Here is a 20744-nt window from a genome sequence, read left to right as displayed (position 1 = left end):
ACTGTTGAAAAGTTAATGAAAGAGTTTCCTAATGTCATTGTAACAGGTTGTGGTTCTGGGAAACTTACCACAAAGCTCTATAATTCATTTTTAACCAGCATCATGCTTCTTTATGTGGGAAAAGAAAAACCTCTTGATAATAACTGATTCTTGGGGGAGGGGGCATCAAACGACTCCTGGTTAGTACGATGACATCTTTACTAGCAGTGCAGGTCTTAGAGCTTCCATGATTAAAGTCTTTGATTTGCCAATCATGTGACATTTATTTTAATAGGTGCAAGTTAATCACCAGTACTTCCAATATTCCACCTAACCATGCTACATTGTCCTCAGAGTTGCAGAGTGGCCATTTAACCTGCTTCCCTGTGTAGGTGTTTCTCATGTCCCACTAACAATCTTTCACATTCATGCCTTACAAACAAGTCAGACTGGACAGCAGGAAACAAATTATTGGGTTGCTGACCACAGAAACACCATTGATAAAGGATTACCAATATATATGAGACTTTGTGTGGCACATAGAAACAGGAGAAATTCTGAACTTGTGCAGAGGTATGGATTTTTAATCCACAATTAATCCAGTAGTACAAAGCAGCATGCTAGATATAATGCAGATTATCTAGCCACCTCTGTAAAATGTATTTTAATAACAACACACCCTTCAGCAATGTTAACAAATTTCCTTATATTACAGCAGTATTAAAATAAGATAGACACATTATCTGAAGCATGAAAAAAAATGGATGTCATAAGCATATAATATAATATTTCTGTCATTAAAATGTTAACAATAAAGTAATACATGGCAGTTTAGAAAATCTTTGCTTTCAAACATTTAGATGTTGGCAAATACTTCAATGGCCACTACGTTATCCTTAACAACAATGCAAGTAACATATATCTCAAATTTGTGTATTCTTCCTGCACTGCAGTGTATAACTTGAAGAAATGTAAAGCATCCCTATCATTTCACAAATAAAAATTTTTAAATTTAAAAATTTTGTCTACTAGACAATTCAATTGCTTATGCTTTAGAATGATGTACTAGTTTTGATAAACTCCAGCTGTTAAAAATGCAGACACAGCAAGTAACTCAATCTTGGTACTGTACTTAGTGGCACTGCAATATGAAAGCAACAATACACTGGCTTTCAATTAAGCAAATGAAATAATCTGTAATTTTCATTCCATACAAGATTCAATATCTGAGTATTATAAACACTGCCTAGTCTTTCACTGTCTTTTGTCAGATGAGCTAGTCACAGAAGAAAAATTACTTTACTATTGAAGCAATTCATCAACATAGAAAACACTCAGCAGCTTAACACTTCACAGGCCACTTACCTCCTTTCGTTCAGCTGTCATATCCCAGAAAACTAACACATGGTCTTCCCCTCCAGAGATAAGCTGCTGGCTGAGACTAGCATAGCAGAGTGCTGTCACCTTGTTACTGTAAAATGTAATAACGAGCTATATTACTGAATACTGGAATAGCATACATTTATTCTAAATGTCTATTTCATGGCTCCAAATACGAGAATCACCACAATAGGCACCTGACACTATCACAGTAATTTTTGCCTTCTTTTTTTATGCATACTTACTGGTGACCTTGTAGTTCATATGCAGTTCCTTGCTGACCACCAATATCCCAGACAATCACACTTTGATCAAAGCTTCCAGAAAAAAGCAGCTGTTTTTCAGAGTCCCAAGCTAGTGTACGTATACTTCCTGTGTGACCTTTCAGAGCAGTTATAACTTGAACACCAGTATTTTCCAATTTCAGCATTGTTATCTGTCCTGAGTAATCACCGACAAAAGCATGCTTTGACGGTGCATCAAATCTGAAAGTTGCTTAAGGAAACATGGTACACAGAAATGATAATCAGTAACATTATGCATCATGACATGAAATTTGTGTAGATGTCTTGAAATTTGAACTAGTACTCTACTTTTGGCACATTTGTTAACAGCTAGGTACCAATTTTATTAAAGATAAAAGTAAGCGAGAGATTATATTATTATCACAATCATCAACAGCAGCAGCAGCAGCAACACTGCTGGATAAAGACTGCCTCTAAAGCGTCCATGCAGAAGGCCCCATTTATTGTGAGACAACAACTTGTAACACTGTGGCACACAACAATGACACACTGTCACAAGATTCATGTGACATGGGCAACACTGTGTGTCATGTCACAAGCTGCCGCAGCTATCTCCTGTGCTGAATGGATTCATGTACGACATGTTCTGTGTGGTAACACTAAATTCGGATACATGGAGTTCACAGATATTTACAGGCAGTCTGAGATGCTGTAAAGGCACTATGTGACTTTTCAGAACTTTTTCTAAACCTCTCCAGTCCTTTTCCTTCACCCCTCTTCCTTCCCTTTCAACTCTTCTGCAGAGAGGGACCACTGTCTCTGAAAGCTTGCAGATGTCATACCATTTTTCATGTGTGTGTTCTACTGCCACTGCTTGGTTAGCAGATTTTTTTATCTATCCAGTTACATTATACAGGTTATTCTAAATGATGGACCCATTTTCAAAAATTCGTATGTATTCAAGTTGTTGTTGTTGTTGTTGTTGTTGTTGTTGTTGTGGACTTCAGTCCTGAGACTGGTTTGATGCAGCTCTCCATGCTACTCTATCCTGTGCAAGCTGCTTCATCTCCCAGTACCTACTGCAACCTACATCCTTCTGAATCTGCTTAGTGTATTCATCTCTTGGTCTCCCTCTACGATTTTTACCCTCCATGCTGCCCTCCAATGCTAAATTTGTGATCCCTTGATGCCTCAAAACATGTCCTCCAACCAATCCCTTCTTCTAGTCAAGCTGTGCCACAAACTTCTCTTCTCCCCAATCCTATTCAATACCTCCTCATTAGTTACATGATCTACCCACCTTATCTTCAGCATTCTTCTGTAGCACCACATTTCGAAAGCTTCTATTCTCTTCTTGTCCAAACTAGTTATCGTCCATGTTTCACTTCCATACACGGCTACACTCCATACAAATACTTTCAGAAACGACTTCCTGACACTTAAATCTATATTCGATGTTAACACATTTCTCTTCTTCAGAAAGTATTGAAGTACAAATCCAAAATGAACAAGCTTTATACCAATGAAAAGAGGAAGTTTCAAAGTTTCTGACAGATAGTGGGAGGTGGGCGGTGTCAGAAGCAGCTGGTAGAGTTCCCATGGCAATTAAGCTGTCATTCCGTTTAACTGTCAGTTGTGAATGAGTTAGCAGCTGTGGATCATGTTTTTCCGTGTTCGTGTTCGAGTTTGTGAAAAGAGTGTCACAAATTGCAGTGCAGCGGGCATTTCGTACCAAATTCAGTATTCAACCACCAACTCGCAAAAGCATTAGCCTTTAATTTAAGCAGTTTGAACAGACTGGGAGTATGTACAAAGGAAAAAAGCACAGGTTGACTGTGTGTCAGACGATGATGTCCGATGGATTCAAGAAAGTTTTGTGCACAGTGCCTGTAAGTCTACCAATAGAGCCAGCCGAGAACTTGGAATGCCCCAAACAACTGTATGGAAAGTTCTAAGGTGGTGTTTGCTGCACAAGCCCTACCGATTACTACTGTAATGGAAATCCTGTACTTGGTCATGTTGGAACAACGGATGTTCCCTCAAGTTATGGAAGTACCCAGGACTTCATTTTCCGACAGGATGGAGCTCTGCCCCATTGGCACCATGATGTACGAGGCTTTCTGAATGACTCCCTTCCTCAGTAATGAATCAGTCGCAGGGAACTTGAGGACCTGGCTCCGCTCCTGGCTACCGAGATCTCCTGATCTCGCACCCGGTTATGTGAAGGAAGCTGTTTACGTCCCACCTCTACCAACCACTCTGAACAATCTGCAGAACTGGATCACTGCTGCCATGCACTCAGTAACAGTAGATATACTTTCATGTGTGTGGCAGACAAGTTTGGCTACCACATCGATGTTTGCTGTGCAGCCAACGGTGTCCACATTGAACAATTATAACATCTATCACATTTCTAATTATTAAATAATTATTAAAAACCAATTAATTACAAATTATTAAATTTATTAAATTGATATCAAACACTGAAAAAAAGCTTTGAAACTTTCTCTTTTCATTGGTATAAAGCTTGTACTTTTTGGATTTATACTTAAATGAAAATGAAGTTTTGAAAATGGGTCCATCATTTAGAATAAACCTGTATTGTCAAAAATTGATTTTCTTCTTGGTCAGACAGGTGATGCAGACCAAACTCTAGCATATTTTAATATGCCAACAAATTACATGACAGAAGCAAAAGGGAGCAAAGATGTCCAACTACCGTCAACAGGTGATGAAAAGCAGTGCACGTCCATCATGCTTCCTTGCATAGCTGGTGGCCATAAACTGCCACCATTCACTGTTTTTAATTGCAAGACATTCCTTATGTCTAAGGTATTTCAAAACAGCAATTCTCTATGTAGTAACTAAAGAGGCTGGTTCACAGAGGACATGATTCTGGAGTGTATTAAACTTGTATGGCTACGTTAGTCCTAGTACCTTGCTAGGTTTGTCAAACATACTTCTATTACATTTGTACGCTCATCATACCACTTTGGCTGTGAAGAGAAAATGAGTAGAGGGTAGAATAGACTTGCCTCTAATTCCAGAAAGGGTGATGGCAATTCCACAGCCATCAGATGTTTTTTTTTTTTTAAATGAACCATTCAAGGACAAACTTAACAACATGTACACGCGATGGCTAACAAAAGCAGACAGGCATTTACCATCTACAGGACATGTTAAGTGTGTGAGCTTGTCTCTAGTGTGCGAGCGGATTGACCAACCTTGGAAATTTAACATGAAAAAAAACTGTTCATCAAGCATTTAAAAAATGTGTTTCTAATGTGTTCGTTGGTACAGAGAGACCAGGGACAAGGAATCTAGTGAAGAGGACTCAGAATCATTTGGCAATTGATTAAAAACAATATGTATACATTTTTGATAGGTCAATAAAATTTCTGTTTTGTACTTTTGCTTTTCACTTCTAAGTCATTTCCTCTGTAGATATGTGGTGGTAGAGTCCGCGCAGAATACCACAGCCAGTAGATGCGCAGACAGCAGGGCACGCACGGGGGACAGCTGTATTGGTGGGGGGTTACGGGCAGGTGTTGAAGGCAAAATGCAAATGCTGGAGGGAAAGTGCTATTCTAAACTGAGGGTAAATATTGAGGCCCCTCCATGCCCACACTTGCATGGTTACCATTCAGAAATATCTGTCACCTCTGCTCTGGTTAGTATCTAAATGGAATTCCACCGAAAATGCAGTGATTTATTTTCTCCTGGATTGTTAACCACCATTTGTAACTTTCAGAGAAGTGCAACAAGTGGCGAATTTTGAGTAAAAGCTACATGTTTCTCTGGTTGCCATGTTGAAATTTGATTCTTTTGCCAAAACACTGAAGTTTACACATCCTCACATCACTAACATGTTGTGCAGACACAACTGGAAGAGAATTCTGAAACAGTGGTTCATTTATTTTATTACACGAGTAACTGGGGAAAAGTACGGTCAGTAGCTCATGAAAAAGCACAGCACAAAAGAATGTGTAATGTCTTCACTTATATTGTTCCAAAACCCAAACCATTTCTCAAGTTCTCTTTTCATCACCTATTGATGAGCCTTAAAAATTACATCTTACATCAAAAATGTCTGTAGTTAGTGGAATAACATGCCAGATTATGAAGTTTTGCATAATACTAATGTGGCAAAATACCCTCCTCTCTGCATGCTATCATTTGCCAAAATCTCATTTTGATATCTGAAACCGTTTATGAAACACTAGGAATGTTGCGGATATTTCACTCTGGGTTTATCGCTCACGCAGTGCAATTTCAAATGTATGTGCTACGTCAGATCAATTCTCTTGAGATTGGTGACAGACAGAAACCTCCACCCAACTCTAAAGAAACATTCAACATGTCAGCTAAATTTCATATGCGGCAACATGTTACGTGAGGTGCACCAAATGCAAAATTATAGCAACCTCTATTTTTCACTGTAAACTTTTCCAAATTTTGCACAGCAGCTTACTTCCGTGTAAATGTCACGATAACTATGACCATTAACGAACTGATGGGCAGATTGTCATGAACATGATATATAAAGCTGTAAGTATAGCAAAAATGATATTTTTTTTTTTTTTTTTACTGAATAGTTTCTGTAAAATCATTTGAGAAAGATTGCAGAGCATGCACCTCAATTCTGTCATCACTGACCTGCCGAAAGGTGGAAAACACTTGTCTGCCTCCCCTTCCGAACAAACAAGTGAACTCCTCCAGTGCCTTGGATGAAAACTGGCCACTGCGCATCGGCCACAATATCAGGCATAGGATGTAGCCAACCACTCGGTGAGCCTATACTATTACAAATGAGAAGACATGGTGTGTGTTTCTTATGTGTGTGTTCATGTGATAGTTGTTTACATCTTTTTCTTCTATTATGTACTGCAAACTTACATTATTGTTTGCCACATTATTAGGGGTTTCTCCATAGAACAGACTTTCTTATGAGGATTCATGCTAGCATTTTACTGACCATAAAAAAAATGTGAAAAATTCCAACTGTTCAGTTTGGCAGTGCAATGAAACTTGCCTGTGATGTCACCATGCATAGCCCACCTGAGTGTAGTTCCTAATTATGGTTGCCTGTATTCTAAGTGGCTTTGTCCTAAGTTTTTGTCGAATAACACTGAAAAAGTTAGGAGGTGCTGCAGGAGAAATATTTTCCGCTGTCATGACAATACTTACAGTTCGAACTTTGTACAGGTCACTTGTGCTGGAGATGATTCTATGCACACAAATTATATTGTTTAGAATGTAAAGAAGTAATCTAATAAAGTACCCTGTCTAATCTCTAACAAAGATGATGCAAATCAGTGTGTTGAATATGTATATTGATCTTCACCACATTTGTATTCTTAAAATCAAGTGCAACACTTTGTCAGGCCTTCTTGGATGAATACACATCATTGAAAGAAAAATACTTTGGATGACATTCGTGTGAAGGGAAGGGCTGATATATTAGTCAAATGCAAGTTGTGGTACCAGGGTGTATATGTGGACACGGAAAAAAAATATTCCCAGATTTTCCCTGATCTCCTGGTTAAAAACATATTTTCTCCTGAGTGAAAATACACTTTTTCCATAATAAGTCACAGTGTACTTTCCGTCGGAAATGTGAAACTTATCAATCCTTTGAATGGATATGGTTTTATACAGCAGCGTAGAATTTTTCGGCCCTTTAGAAAATGAAACTCAGGGGTAAAAAACACGTTTTGGAAAGAGCTTTGATGTGCAGCAACATGTACGCTGCATATTTTCATATTACAAAAGTATAAATTCAAATTCCACCAACAGGAAAAGTTAATGGTTTAAGTTAATATACATAGTGTTGCTACAAGAAAAGCAAAGCTTTCACATATCATATTTGTCTCGAAGATTAATAAGCTACATGAGAAGCTAAACTTTCACATATCATGTTGGTCTGTTTAATGCACATTACACTTTAAGATACATCACAAAAATATGTCTTAACATTTTTAATACCAACACAAATCTCTGATCTTCTGGGCTCAAAATTCTTCTAAATGGCTCGTCATCAAAGAGTTGATTTTTAAATGAGAGCAAACGCTCTGTGATTTAAAAAATTCGTCGTACATTCTCGCACATAGTTCATCTTGTGTAGACGGAAATTTACTTTGAAAATATTGCTTTTCGAACCACAATTCGCAGTATGTTCCCACGACCTGTTAGAAATAGATTCATCTCAGCAGTTGCGAGAGAGCGCCAGATAATAGGCGACACCGTGCTTGCGCAGTTATAATGACATAGGAAGCCCGTACGTTCATACGTGTAAAACATTAAAAGATCTTTCTTACATTATGTCATAAAAGAAACAAGATATCAGAGAATACTCCAAGAGCGTCAGAATTTCGTGAACCATATCAAAATGCACAGTTCGCCTCAAAGCGCACATTTTTATGTCCAGATTCCCAATCCAGGCCTTGACCTGATATTATGCTTTTTGGTGTGGTTTTTGAGACAAATTTTCTTAGGGTACCAATACTGTATTATCTCATGTTTGGTTCTTTATTATGGCATAATGCCATACGTGCTAGAAGATGAAAACGTGCACTTCAAATGCAGCGAACAGTTGAAACTAGCCAATAGCGTGGAATTAAACACTTCATTTCGAATACACTTACTGCCTCAGCAGGAAAGCTTAATAAAAGCCAATTTCCTTAGCAAACCGACAAAACTAACTTTATTGTTCTGCAAGGCGATTAATGCTTGACTGTCAGAAAGGTGGAAATAAAATAAAATCTGAAACTAGCAACATATTTTAGTCTTCATTATTACGTGAATGTATCTTAATTCACTTGATAGCTCCCAGCCACAGAAACCAGTCTTGTTTTCGTTTGATGTGAGAGCAGTAAACAAAGAGGAAACAGAAGAATCACTAAATGTAAACACAGGTCACCTGGAGAGTACACCCCCCCCCCTCCCCGCACTAAAACTAAGACTGCTATGCACATCAGAACGTAAAAAAAAAAAAAAAAAAATCATTTTGTACGCACATCTTTCGGAAGAGTCTGATAAATAAAACATATATATTCGATCAAACGTAAGAGATGTTATTTCGTCTTTATTTAAGTGTGCCGACATGCAGTGCCACGCCTCTTCAAACATTCTTATACTGCACGTCACCGTATTTCACTCTGTGGAACTCAAACATGTATATTTTGTAATGGATGCCATCAAACAATTTCAGGACAGTGGAAATTAAAATGTCCTGTAGTGCCTCTCCTGTTCCCAGTCCACTGGTTTGACAAAACCGCATTTAATAATGGGTGGGATTATTTGTAACTGGGAGAACAAGAACTCTTCAGAAAATCTGGACTCTTTATTGCCTATTAGCCAATAACTTGCTCTTCTGTGTGACATAAAATTAAATATAGGATACTTAAAACGAATAAAGACAAGGCAGTACACGTTTCTTCAATCCTTAGGTTCTTGCGAATTTTCTCTCTACTCTTGCTACAGCTTTACGTGGCGTGCTTTCCTTTCTGCGAAAGAACTATTACCTTATCAAAGTTCGTCAAACATTTTGCTACATGAAAAATCGAAAGGTCTTCGTCTAATACTGAAAAAGCTGTTAATACAAATAGTACCCAAGACTGGTGTGGTTTCTCGATCTGATTACGTCTATTTTGTCACTGTGTGCTGGATAAAACAAAATAGGCCTTTATAATATTGCAGAAATTGTGACACACACCAAATAAGCGAGACTGTTTTGGCAATAATAATCATTTTTATACTATGACAATATAATTCACAAAGTACCAATACGAAATACCTATTTGGCCTACTACAATCAAAATGCTTTATGTTAGGAAATAGGTTCAAATTTCATTCATACACTCTAGTTTCTCATGCATGAGACCGAAGAGTAGTAGAGCGAAATTTTTGATAAATTTGGAATCGTCATATTCTTCCATAATTTGTGTGATGTCCCAGTTTCTTCTTCTTCCTTGTTCTAACAAACAATCTTGTCTTCACCAATTCTGTAACTATTCCTACCACTGTCAAAACTCATTCACCAGTAACTTTACTAACCCTGCCACAGTCACCGGTTTAGTTAATCCAGCGATTACTCTCTCGTCAGGCATTATTACGTGTTCGTAGAATGTGTTTTCGACGCTACCTCCAGAATGGAACTTAAGCAGCTGCTAGCTGACGACTACAACTGGCCCTGTCTAGTGTAGCGATCTGGCCAAAAATTTTCTGTCAAAATTTCACTTTCTTGCATATACCGAGATGATAATACATAATCTTTCCTAGCTGTTATTCCTGTTAGTCGTTTATTTCCACTCTGGTAGTCTGAATCTATGCATTTCGCTAGTAATTATAACAATGCTGAACATTTGCAAACCAAATCAACCACATAAATAAGCAGCAGTTGGCATTCACAGGTTCAGCTTTAATCCGCTCAGCTCGTATAGCCCTGTCCCATTTTGCCAGCAGGAAAGTTCATTTCTAGATGCGAATAGGATTCCCCTGGCAGAAACATCACGTACACTATGCACGCATTCAAAAATTAACGTATAATTCATTCAGAAATCAACTTAGAATGTGTTCAAAAATGTCCAAAAACCAGCAGGGGTGTGTTTCAAAATCATATGAATAATCGATAGACCAACGTGTGCTGGATGCTAGGTGCTTTGTGACAAGGTTTTTTCCCCCCCTCAAGAATATGAATTTGCCCCCTCCCCCTGAAATTGACGCCTGGTTCAGATACCCCCATTTGCCACCTGTCGTCCCCCCCCCCCCCCCCGCCCCCCCATATCCAGGCCTGGTCCGCACATGTGAATCTGGCACCAGTAAAATGTTTCCGGGTGCCATGTGGCTGGTTGCTGCTAAAGCTGCCTACACAGCCAACAACCACATTTCTGTAGCCAGAAGCGGGAGATGGTATTACTCACACGCAACTCAATTGTGTGTGTGCATGAGCCCGCTCGTAACTGCTTAAATGAAGCAAATGTAAACAGTTGTGACGTCACACTTATCAGAGGCAATTTGTTGTTGTGAAGCATTACATAGTCTTCCTAAAGCCTTTGACACATTCTGCTGTTGGCAGACGCTTGCACTGTGTTATTTTATACGGTGCATTTACTTTGCAATTTAAGTTTTATTTTTGTTTTTTCCTCTCTTTCATGTTTTAATGCTGCAGTATTAGTCTGCAGCAGCATGATACAGTAACATCCTTTATTAGAGTATCGGTTCTTACCAGTCAAAATTACAAAAATTTAACTGAAAACTATAACAACAAAAAATTCCCAGAATTCTAAAAAATCCTGGGTTTTTCCCAGATGAAAAAATTCCTGGTTTTTTCCAGATCTCCCGGTTCGTATACACTCTGGGTACAGTCTATAGAAGTCTTAAGCTTCCCTAGTTCTGTTCAGAATATTTTGATAGATACTGTGAATTCTCACTGCTGTCAATGTTTGTGATGCAACAGTACTTTTAAGTGTCCAAAAGCCTAAATTTAATTCTATGCGAGGAATTACTACAAAAAAGTACTACTCTCCGCAAATCCCTGTGTGGGTTGGGGTGGGAAGAACACTTTATCCACCATATGATGAGCCACATTTGTTTTGATTTTTAAGTGCACCTTGAAATGACTGTAATCCAACATTCAGGGCATATCAGGTTTAGGCAATGTGTCACCTGACAGCTAGAACGTATGGAGGCCCTGCCATGCTAAAACAACATACACTTCCTTGTAGCCAAAGGAACTTCTTCCAATAATGCTGGAAGTTATAGTTTTAAATATACACTACATAACAGGGCCCTGTCAGACAATGCAGTAACACAACAAGCCCAATTAACTGACTATCATACCATATAACGCATTTACAGAGAACAGAGGAGGATTCTTGACAATATGTCCACAAAGGTACTTCGATTTACCACCAAACAAATCCAGGGTACAGCTATGAGCACCTACACAGCACCGTCCTATGCCAACATATTCCTGGGCCATCAAGAGGAATTTTTCCTAAACATCCAGAATCCTAAACCCCTCACCTGGTTGATTCATTGATGACATCTTTGAAATCTGGAGTGAGGGTGAGGGTACGGTATCTACATTCCTCCCGAACCTCAACAACTTCTGCCCCATTTGCTTCACCTGGTCCTACTCAACCCAACAAGCCACCTTCCTAGATGTTGACTTTCACTTCAAAGATGGTTACATCATTATCTCCATTCATATCATGCCTATTAACCACCAGCAATACCTCCACTTTGACAGCTGCCACCCATTCCATACCAAGAAGTCCCTTCCATACAGCCTAGCCACCCATGGCCATCACACCTGCAGTGACGAGTGGTTCTTCTAAAAATACACTGAGGATCTCACTGAAGCCTTCACAGACTGTTAATATCCTCCCAACCTTGTACAATAACCAATCTCCCATGCCTTATCTTTCCAGTCTCCCACCACCTCAGAAAGTCCCACCATCTGGCCACAGAGGAGCATTCCTACCATAACTTGGTACCACCCAGGACTGGAGCAACTGAATTACATTCTCCACCAGGGTTTCAACTATCTCTTGTCATGCCCTAAAATGAGAAATGTTCTGCCCACTATCCTTCCCACCTCTCCCACAGTGGTATTCCACTGTCCACCGAACCTACACAATACAACCCCTGCTCCCAACCCCTTACCTCAACTCATACCCCTGTAATAGACCTAGATGCAAGACCTGTCCCATACATCCTCCCACCACACCAACTCCAGTCTATAAGGTACACTGCAACCACTGTGCTGCATTCTATGGGGGCATGACAACCAACAAGCTGCCTGTCCACATGAATGGCCTCCGACAAACTGAGGCCAAGAAACAAGTGGACCACCCTGTTGCTGAGCACACTGCCAAACATGATATCCTTCGTTTCAATGACTGTTTCATAGCCTGTGCCATATGGATCCTTCCCACCAACACCAACTATTTTTAATTACGCAGGTGGGAACTTTCCCTGCAATATATCCTACGTTCCCGTAGCCCTCCTGGCCTCAACCATCGTTGGTCATTGTCCTCGCCCACCCAGCCACTTTCCTGTTCCCTTTCCAGCATTACACAGCCCTCATTCCACCACTGCAGCCAGTCTTTTCACTTCTCTCCTTTTCTTGCCCTCCATCTAACCTGCAGCACTTGACTGTCTGCCACCCCTAGCCAACTCCCCCCCCCCCCCCCCCACTTCTCTTCCCCACCCCAGCCTCCTCCTTACCCCACCCAGTTGCCACTCCCATCATGCACTGGTGCTGTTTCTCGCAGCCTGTGCCTCAGCATCTCCACTGCATAGTGAGTAGCAACTTTCCTTCTCATAATATTATTTGTACTTTGATTTTTGTCAGACCACCAACATGAGTTACAAGTGTTACTGATATTGTCACAAGTGAAGGTGGGTTCATCATTAAACAGAATTAATTGAATTACTCAGTAATCTGTACAACAAAATTCCAGCCACCTACCTTCAGCTCCTTCCCAAAGGTACTGAATCCATTGTAAATGTAAGTATAGAGCTTGTTAATACATAATGTCCACCATATTCTTGTACATAGAACATCAATACATGCAGAAATCCTGTGTGTGCTTGTAGACGGACTATGTTCTACCAACTGAATATTGTCTTCTACTTCATTCAGTCTATCTAATTGCATGCTCATATGAAACATGATTGTTCTGAACTGATCTCACACTGTTTTGTGAAAATGTAAGTAAATACTCTTTAATGTGGTACTCTGCACTTAATAAATTAGTAGTGTCTACCAGCATCTGTGGCAGCAGCAGCAGCAGCATCATTTCCATTACAAAACATGTACACAAATTGGCATATTCAATATTTGTAAATACAAGCAGCATGCTTAAAATACAGTTTAACTGGCCAACAAATCAGAATCTCGCGTGAAAATTTCATTAAAACTTTAACTTCCTAAACAAAAATGACAATGAACAGATAAAGCCATAGCAACTTGGGTACCAACATGTGAAACGAAAATTTTCCTCTGTAACTAGCTGTATCTCTGTACATGGAATGTTTTACTTGAATGAGTTTAAACTAGAATTAGTTTAAACTACCACCTCCTAAAACGTTTACCATTCCTCCTAAAACACCATATATTTAATTCAACTGGAGGTATACATAAGATAGGAAGTAAAAATTGGACAAAATCATCAAATGTGCATATCAAACTGAGCACAATAGTGAGTGTGTGAAAAGTGACAAAATTAAAATCATTATAACAATGCAATCTGATGGGAAGGCAAAAACAGGAAATGCTAAAAGTTTAAAGAATTTACAGAATACAATTGGGGCAAAGATTATTGACATTTGAATGAATAATAATGATAAATAAGGATACTGTAATGCCGTACACCATGCTTCACTCTGGTAACTACCAAGAAGGCGGCCTGTTTCTGAGCAATGGTACTGGAACAGCTTATCTCTACCAACACTTAGCACCCATTCACAATTCAATGCAAATAGTATGGATGTTACCCTAGCCTGATGAGCTGGGTAAGTCCGTACAGCAGTCAGACGGTTGAAGTCTGATGCCACAGTAAACTCCTGAAACAAAAATGTCAGTGTTCAAAATTACTCAGTGAAGCTTGCACGAATGTGGAGAATTTTTCATGAGCATTTGTAAAGCTTTAACTCGCAGAAATGATAGTCTGACCACCACTGAGCTTTAGCAAACTTCCTCTGTTTTTAAACACACAGCTGCAAGAAGATTAACTATTCAGTGTTCGGTTCAATATGTATATTAGAAGTTTGTCATGTACAAAAAGCTTAACTAGAGGGATAATCTCATTACAAAGGCAAGATAAAAATTTATACATTTGTAACAAAGAGGAAATTGATTTCAATGAGGCTGTTTCTCTTACATTGGTGTCTGTTACACAGTAACATAGCTTTGATCCAACTTCACTGTGAAATGGTTTCATTTATATTGTTTTTTAAAGTAGCATGTTGCATGCAATCAGTTGTTTCATTTATATTGCTTTTTAAATTAGCATGTTACATGCAATTACTTTAAGTGGATAAACTGGAACAGCAAGCTATCATAAAATTCCTTAGTTTGGATGGTTTATTGTCAACTGAAATTCTTCCAATGTAAATGTATTACTTTTCCCCTTACTTTGCATCACTTGAGAAATGATCAGCTGAATTCAAATATGGAAACTCTCTTGAAGATGGTCCATATAAAAGATGTCCCAAAACTGCACACACAAATGAAGATATTGGGAAAGCATACAGTGTGGTACTGGAGAAATAGCATTTTAGCCCTGCTACCTTCCTTAAAAAAAAGCTATACACTTACACTTTTCCAGATCATGGCAGCTCAGTGTAGTATTTAAAGGCTGTGATGACTGCAAATTGTTAAAAATTATTATAATTTTAAATGTACTTTTGTTACACTACAAACAAATTTTACAGTATTACATGCCAACAATCTCAACAATGATGTAAGCTCTGGCCCTCAATGAGCAGCTGCACAATAGAGTTTTGCTTAGTGTACAAACTGTCAATCATGGGAAAAATTAGATTAGAGTTTTACTTAGAATTCCACAATTTGGGCAGTGGTATCTAGAGTGAGCGTTAAAAAACATTTTTGTTATTATTTGAACACTTCAGTCATGTCTTGGCATCACAACTTTGACAAAATTTGCTTCTGACACATTTACTGTTTTGGTTGTCACCACTGGAGCTTGGTGCTGATGGGCTTCCTGTGTTTATTCTTCTAACAATGGCTGCTGACTGTTCTTTCTGGGACAGCATTTGTCTAGCATCAATGTAAGGAATAACTAGGAGTCTTCCCAATTCACCGAGAAATATTCTACTTTGAAGTGTGATCATCTTTGCTTCATGTATTAGTAAGGTGGTTAGGTTTTTCTCATCATCCTCAGCATTGTAGGTTGTCTTTTGAAAAGTCCTTTGCCTAATGCACGTGATGTGAAGAAATTATCACAAGTGACATTTTGTCTTTTTAGTTCATGTGTCAGATCCACGACAAACCTCACACTGATTTTTCTCAGGTGCTTGTCCATGTAATCTACCTGTATAGATTTGTCTCTTCAAAACATAAGAAGTAGCATTACAACACAATGTCCATATTATTACCCCATATTTTAAGGGTTTGCTCAGTATATATTGCGAGAATGGACAACATCCTCGGAAAGCCACCAGTTGCTCTTCTGCGGTTACATCTGTGCAAGGATTACAAGTTCTGAAATTATTTCCAGCTACTTATCCCACAGAACTCTTATAGGTGCCAACTTGTCATTTACTCTTCACGCTCTTCAATAAGACTTGTCAGCGAAATGATGCAACAAAATAATTTTCAGCAACATTATGGCAGGAAAGACGGCTGCAACTGTTTCTGATTCACTATACGATTTACACACACTAGCCAGTAACAACAGGCCAATACAGGCTTCAAGTGTGATTTCATCTAATGCTTCCCAGCTATCCTCATGAACTCTTTGACCCTCAATATTAGTCATTTTCACCACAGTACTCCGAATATTATCGTTCATTATAACTTGAAAAGATGATTTTATATCACTCATTCTGACAATAGCATACCCTGTCAGACTAGGAGTCAATTTTATAATGTTTGCACTAGGCGCTCTTCCAGTTAGCAGAAAAGGTTCTAAGCTCCATGTGATTTTTGTTGTCTTTAGACTGAATCAGTTTAACAGCTTGCATATTGTTATTTGATGTATCAGTATCTGAGCTAGTCTTCTGAATCAGTTGAAGGATGAATGTTGTCATCACTGATATAATTTTCCTCTTCAGAAATATTCTCCTCACTGTCTTTTTGTCACGACAGCCACAATTACTATAACGGATACATGAACTGTATCTGTTCACAACAGTTGATAAAATGTAACAGATAGCAAAACTGTGCTATGATAATTTGAAAACAATCAGTAGCTTGCATTGTTGTATAACCTTTGCACATTACAACAATAAGGAATCAGATACTTACTTTGTCATAAAAAACCATTGTGCACGTACCTCAGGCATGTAGAAATAAAACTTGGCTATGATATTCAGTCTCTCTTTTTCTTTTTTTTTACTGGAGCTTTAAGGTATTTTGAATGTCTAGAAAAACTAAGTCACCAAGTTTGGAACAATACCATTTAAATATTAAAAAGTTATGGAAGAATAAAATTCTTTTCTGGTCATGCTGACCCGAAAATAACAGCTGATTTAAGTGCTTCACAAAATAGCTGACACCTCTGACAGAACAGGAGAAATAATAGGATGCAGTTTAGAGGAAGCAGAAGAGGCGAGCCACATTTTTTTGCATTGACCAAACATAAATTCAAAAACTAACATACCAGAGTTGTTTGGAACTATTTTTTAAATCAAACTGATTTTGAACACTTATTTTTTATTGCAATCATGCGGAAAGGTTGTGATTAACATTATCTGGGATGTAAAAGGAATTTTTCTAACTGATTACCTTGCAAAGGGCAAAAACAGTAACTGATAAATACTGTGCGATCTTCTGCACCAACTAGCTGAAGAGATATGTAAGGAATGTACCTGCATACTTGAGATACCAGAGGTAACTGAAGTACTACCCTCTTCTGTGCGGAAAGTACAGGAGCTGTCATTACTTGTACACTTGACTGCAAGTGGCATGTCAATGGTACATCTAGGCATCTAGTGCTCCGAGACCAGGGAGGACTCATGGTGATGTACCGATCCCCCTAACCAGCAACTCTGAGGTGCTGTCTTTTACTCAAATTGAGCCAGCGGGACTCACTTCACCTGTTTTGGGCAAACCTGTTTTGTTCCGTGTCACCAGGAGGAAAATGAAAAAGGGTACGGGTCTATTAATAGTCAGCAGTTCAAATGTATGGCGAATGATGGTACCCCTTAAAATGTTGAAAAGGCTATTCCAGCAGCCACTGAGGGAACAGGATGCCAACTGCAGAATGAGATGCACATTTGAACAAATGATGCCTGTTGTCTGGGCTCCAAGGTCGTACTTGGGCCATTCCAGTGACTGACGGAGAAGGTTGGGAAGACCAGCCTTGTGTATGACATCTCAATGAAGGTCGCAACTTGCAGCATTCTCCCCAGAGCATGTCCCTTTAGTTCTGAGTCAAGTGGTAGGACCGAACAAGAGTTTTTGAAGGCTGCGGCTTCCTGGACTTGCACCATGTTAAATGCCTCCCATAGGTGAGAGTATTAAAATGCTAACGGTTAACTGCTGACGCACTGGCAACAAAGTGCCAGAGTTTGGGGTACTCCTGAAAAGCAGTGAAGCTCATAATACTAGGTACAGAGAGCTGGCTGAAATGCAAAATTGGCAGCAGTGAGATTTTTGGGGAAAATTTAAATGTATATCGAAAGGATAGGCAAACGGAAAATGGAGGTGGTGTGTTTGTCGCAGTAGATAAGAAACTCAAATCCACTGAGATAGGCCTTGAAGCTGCATATGAGATTGTTTGGGCAAGACTCAGTGTCAGGGGTAGGCATAATATTATAATTGGGTCCTTTTATCGCCCATCAGAACATCTCCTGATGTAACCAAAAACTTTAGAGAAAATCATAGTTCACTTGTACGTAAGTTCCCCAATCGTACTGTAATCTTCAGTGGAGACTTTAGTTAGCCAACAATTAATTGAGAAAATTAGTTTTGTTAGTGGTGGGCGTGATAAGACATCCTATGAAACATTACTAATTCCCTTCTCTGGAAACTACACAGAACAGATAGTTGGAAACGCCACTCATGATGAAAATATGTTGTATCTATTGGCAACAAATAGATGGGCAATTCCTTTGAGGATGTTCACATCAAAACTGGTACCAGTGACAATGACACAGCTGTGGCAACAATGATTACCAAAGTACAAAGGACAACTAAAACAAGCATAAATATTTATACATTCAGCAATGATATGGTTATAATAGAGGGAAACATTCCACGTAGGAAATATATATCTAAAAACAAAGATGATGTGACTTACCAAATGAAAGTGCTGGCAGGTCGACAGACACACAAACAAACACAAACATACACACAAAATTCAAGCTTTCGCAACAAACTGTTGCCTCATCAGGAAAGAGGGAAGGAGAGGGAAAGACGAAAGGAAGTGGGTTTTAAGGGAGAGGGTAAGGAGTCATTCCAATCCCGGGAGCGGAAAGGCTTACCTTAGGGGGAAAAAAGGACGGGTATACACTCGCACACACACACATATCCATCCACACATATACAGACACAGTCTGTATATGTGTGGATGGATATGTGTGTGTGTGTGTGTGTGTGTGCGCGCGAGTGTATACCCGTCCTTACTATAATCTATCATAGATTCCTCTAACAAAACACCGTGCCCAGTTCCTGGGAAAAAAGCACAGGTCACAACTGCCTACAACAAGGGTAGTAGAAGTGATCCAAAAAACTACTGTCCAATATCCTTGACATTGATTTGTTGTAGAATCTTAGTACATATTCTGAGCTCAAACATAATGAGGTATCTTGAACAGAATAACCTCAACACTAACCAGCATGGATTCCGAAAAAATCGATAATGTAAAACCCAACTCACACTTTTCTCACATGACATACTAAAAGTTTTGGATAAAGACAGTCAGGTAGATGCAGTATATCTTGATTCCAGAAAAGCATTTGACACTGTACCACACCTATGCTTATTGTCCAAGTACGATTATAAGTGGTATCAAGAGAAATTCGTGACTGGATTGAGGACTCCTTGGTAGGGAGGATGCAACATGGTATCTTGTATGGAGAGGCATCATCAGACATAGAAGTAACTTCAGGTGTGCCCCTGGGACAGGTGTTGGGGCCTTGTTGTACTTGTTGTATATAATGACCTTGCAGGCAATATTAATAGTGAGCTCAGCCTTTCTCCACATGATGTGGTCATCTATAATGAAGTACTATCTCGAAGAAGCTGCATAAATATTCAGTCAGTCTCAATAAGGTTTGAAAGTGGTGCATGGACTGGCAACCTGCTTTAAATGTTCGGAAATGTAAAAATTTATACTTCACAAAATATAAAAAACATAGTCTCCTATAATATCAATGAGTCATTTCTGGAATCAGCCAAATAAAACATGTACTTTGTAGGGACATGAAATGAAGTGATCATATATGCTCAGTCATGGGTAAAGCAAGTGGTAGGCTTCAGTTTATTGGTAGAATACTGGGAAAGTGCAATCTCTCTACCAAGAAGATTGCTTACAAATCATTCGTGTGACCGGTTTAAGAATATTTTTCAAGTGTGGAACCCCTTCCAAATAGGACTAAAGTTTGTTACTGAACATATACAGAGAAGGGCAGCACGAATGGTCACAGGTTTGTTTGATCCGTGGAAGGATGTCACAGGGATACTGAAGAAACTGAATGGATGACTCCTGAAGATAGATGTAAACTATACAGAGAAAGTCTTAAAACTTCAAGAACCAGCACGTGAGTCAAGGAATATACTACAACCCCCTATCTATCACTCACATTAAATTTAGAATAATTATTAAATTTAGAATTATTCTTGCATGCACAGAGACATTCAAACCATCACTTTTCCCATGCTTGTGCATTCTGATATTGATATCTGAATGGAACAGGAAGTAACCATAATAACTGGTTCAAATGGCTCTGAGCACTATGAGACTTAACTGCTGTGGTCCTCAGTCCCCTAGAACTTAGAACTACTTAAACCTAACTAACCTAAGGACATCACACACATCCATGCCCAAGGCAGGATTCGAACCTGTGACCGTAGCAGCCACGCGGTTCCAGACTAGCGCCTAGAACCGCACGGCCACTCCGGTCAGCTAATAACTGGTACAATGGGATACACCCTCTGCCATGCACTTCATGGTGGTGTGCACAGTAAAGATGTGGATGTAGAAGAGGCATGAATTATAAAGGAAATAAAAAAAGTCATCAGGGAAATGCATCCGCCCACAAATATGTTTAAGAAAAAAAAAAAAAAAATTTACAGCTGGAAAATATCGTGAGTCTAGTGAAGAAGTTACAGCAGCCATGGGTAAATCACGACTGGGAGACAGACACTCACTAGAAAAATGCCATACTTTGCTCTCGTTAGGTCTTTTGTGTGTGGGGGGGGGGGGGGGGGGGGGGGGGGGAGG

General features: G+C 39.1%; 1 protein-coding gene across 1 annotated transcript in view; it reads right to left on the bottom strand.

The window, feature by feature from the left end:
* The window catches only part of LOC124595653 (WD repeat and FYVE domain-containing protein 2), a 74582-nt gene that overhangs the window by 22415 nt on the left and 31423 nt on the right, over positions 1 to 20744 (bottom strand). Inside the window, exons 3-5 of the mRNA XM_047134494.1 lie at positions 13972 to 14177; positions 1605 to 1844; positions 1345 to 1450 (exon numbers count right to left, since the gene is read on the bottom strand). Of these exons, the coding sequence (XP_046990450.1) occupies positions 1345 to 1450; positions 1605 to 1844; positions 13972 to 14177 (552 nt within the window). The remainder of the gene's footprint in view (positions 1 to 1344; positions 1451 to 1604; positions 1845 to 13971; positions 14178 to 20744) is intronic.

This window comes from Schistocerca americana, chromosome 2 (assembly GCF_021461395.2).
Source record: "Schistocerca americana isolate TAMUIC-IGC-003095 chromosome 2, iqSchAmer2.1, whole genome shotgun sequence".
Classification (NCBI taxonomy): domain Eukaryota; kingdom Metazoa; phylum Arthropoda; class Insecta; order Orthoptera; family Acrididae; genus Schistocerca; species Schistocerca americana.
Note: the sequence above shows the minus strand (reverse complement) of the source record. Positions and strands in the feature narration are given on the sequence as shown.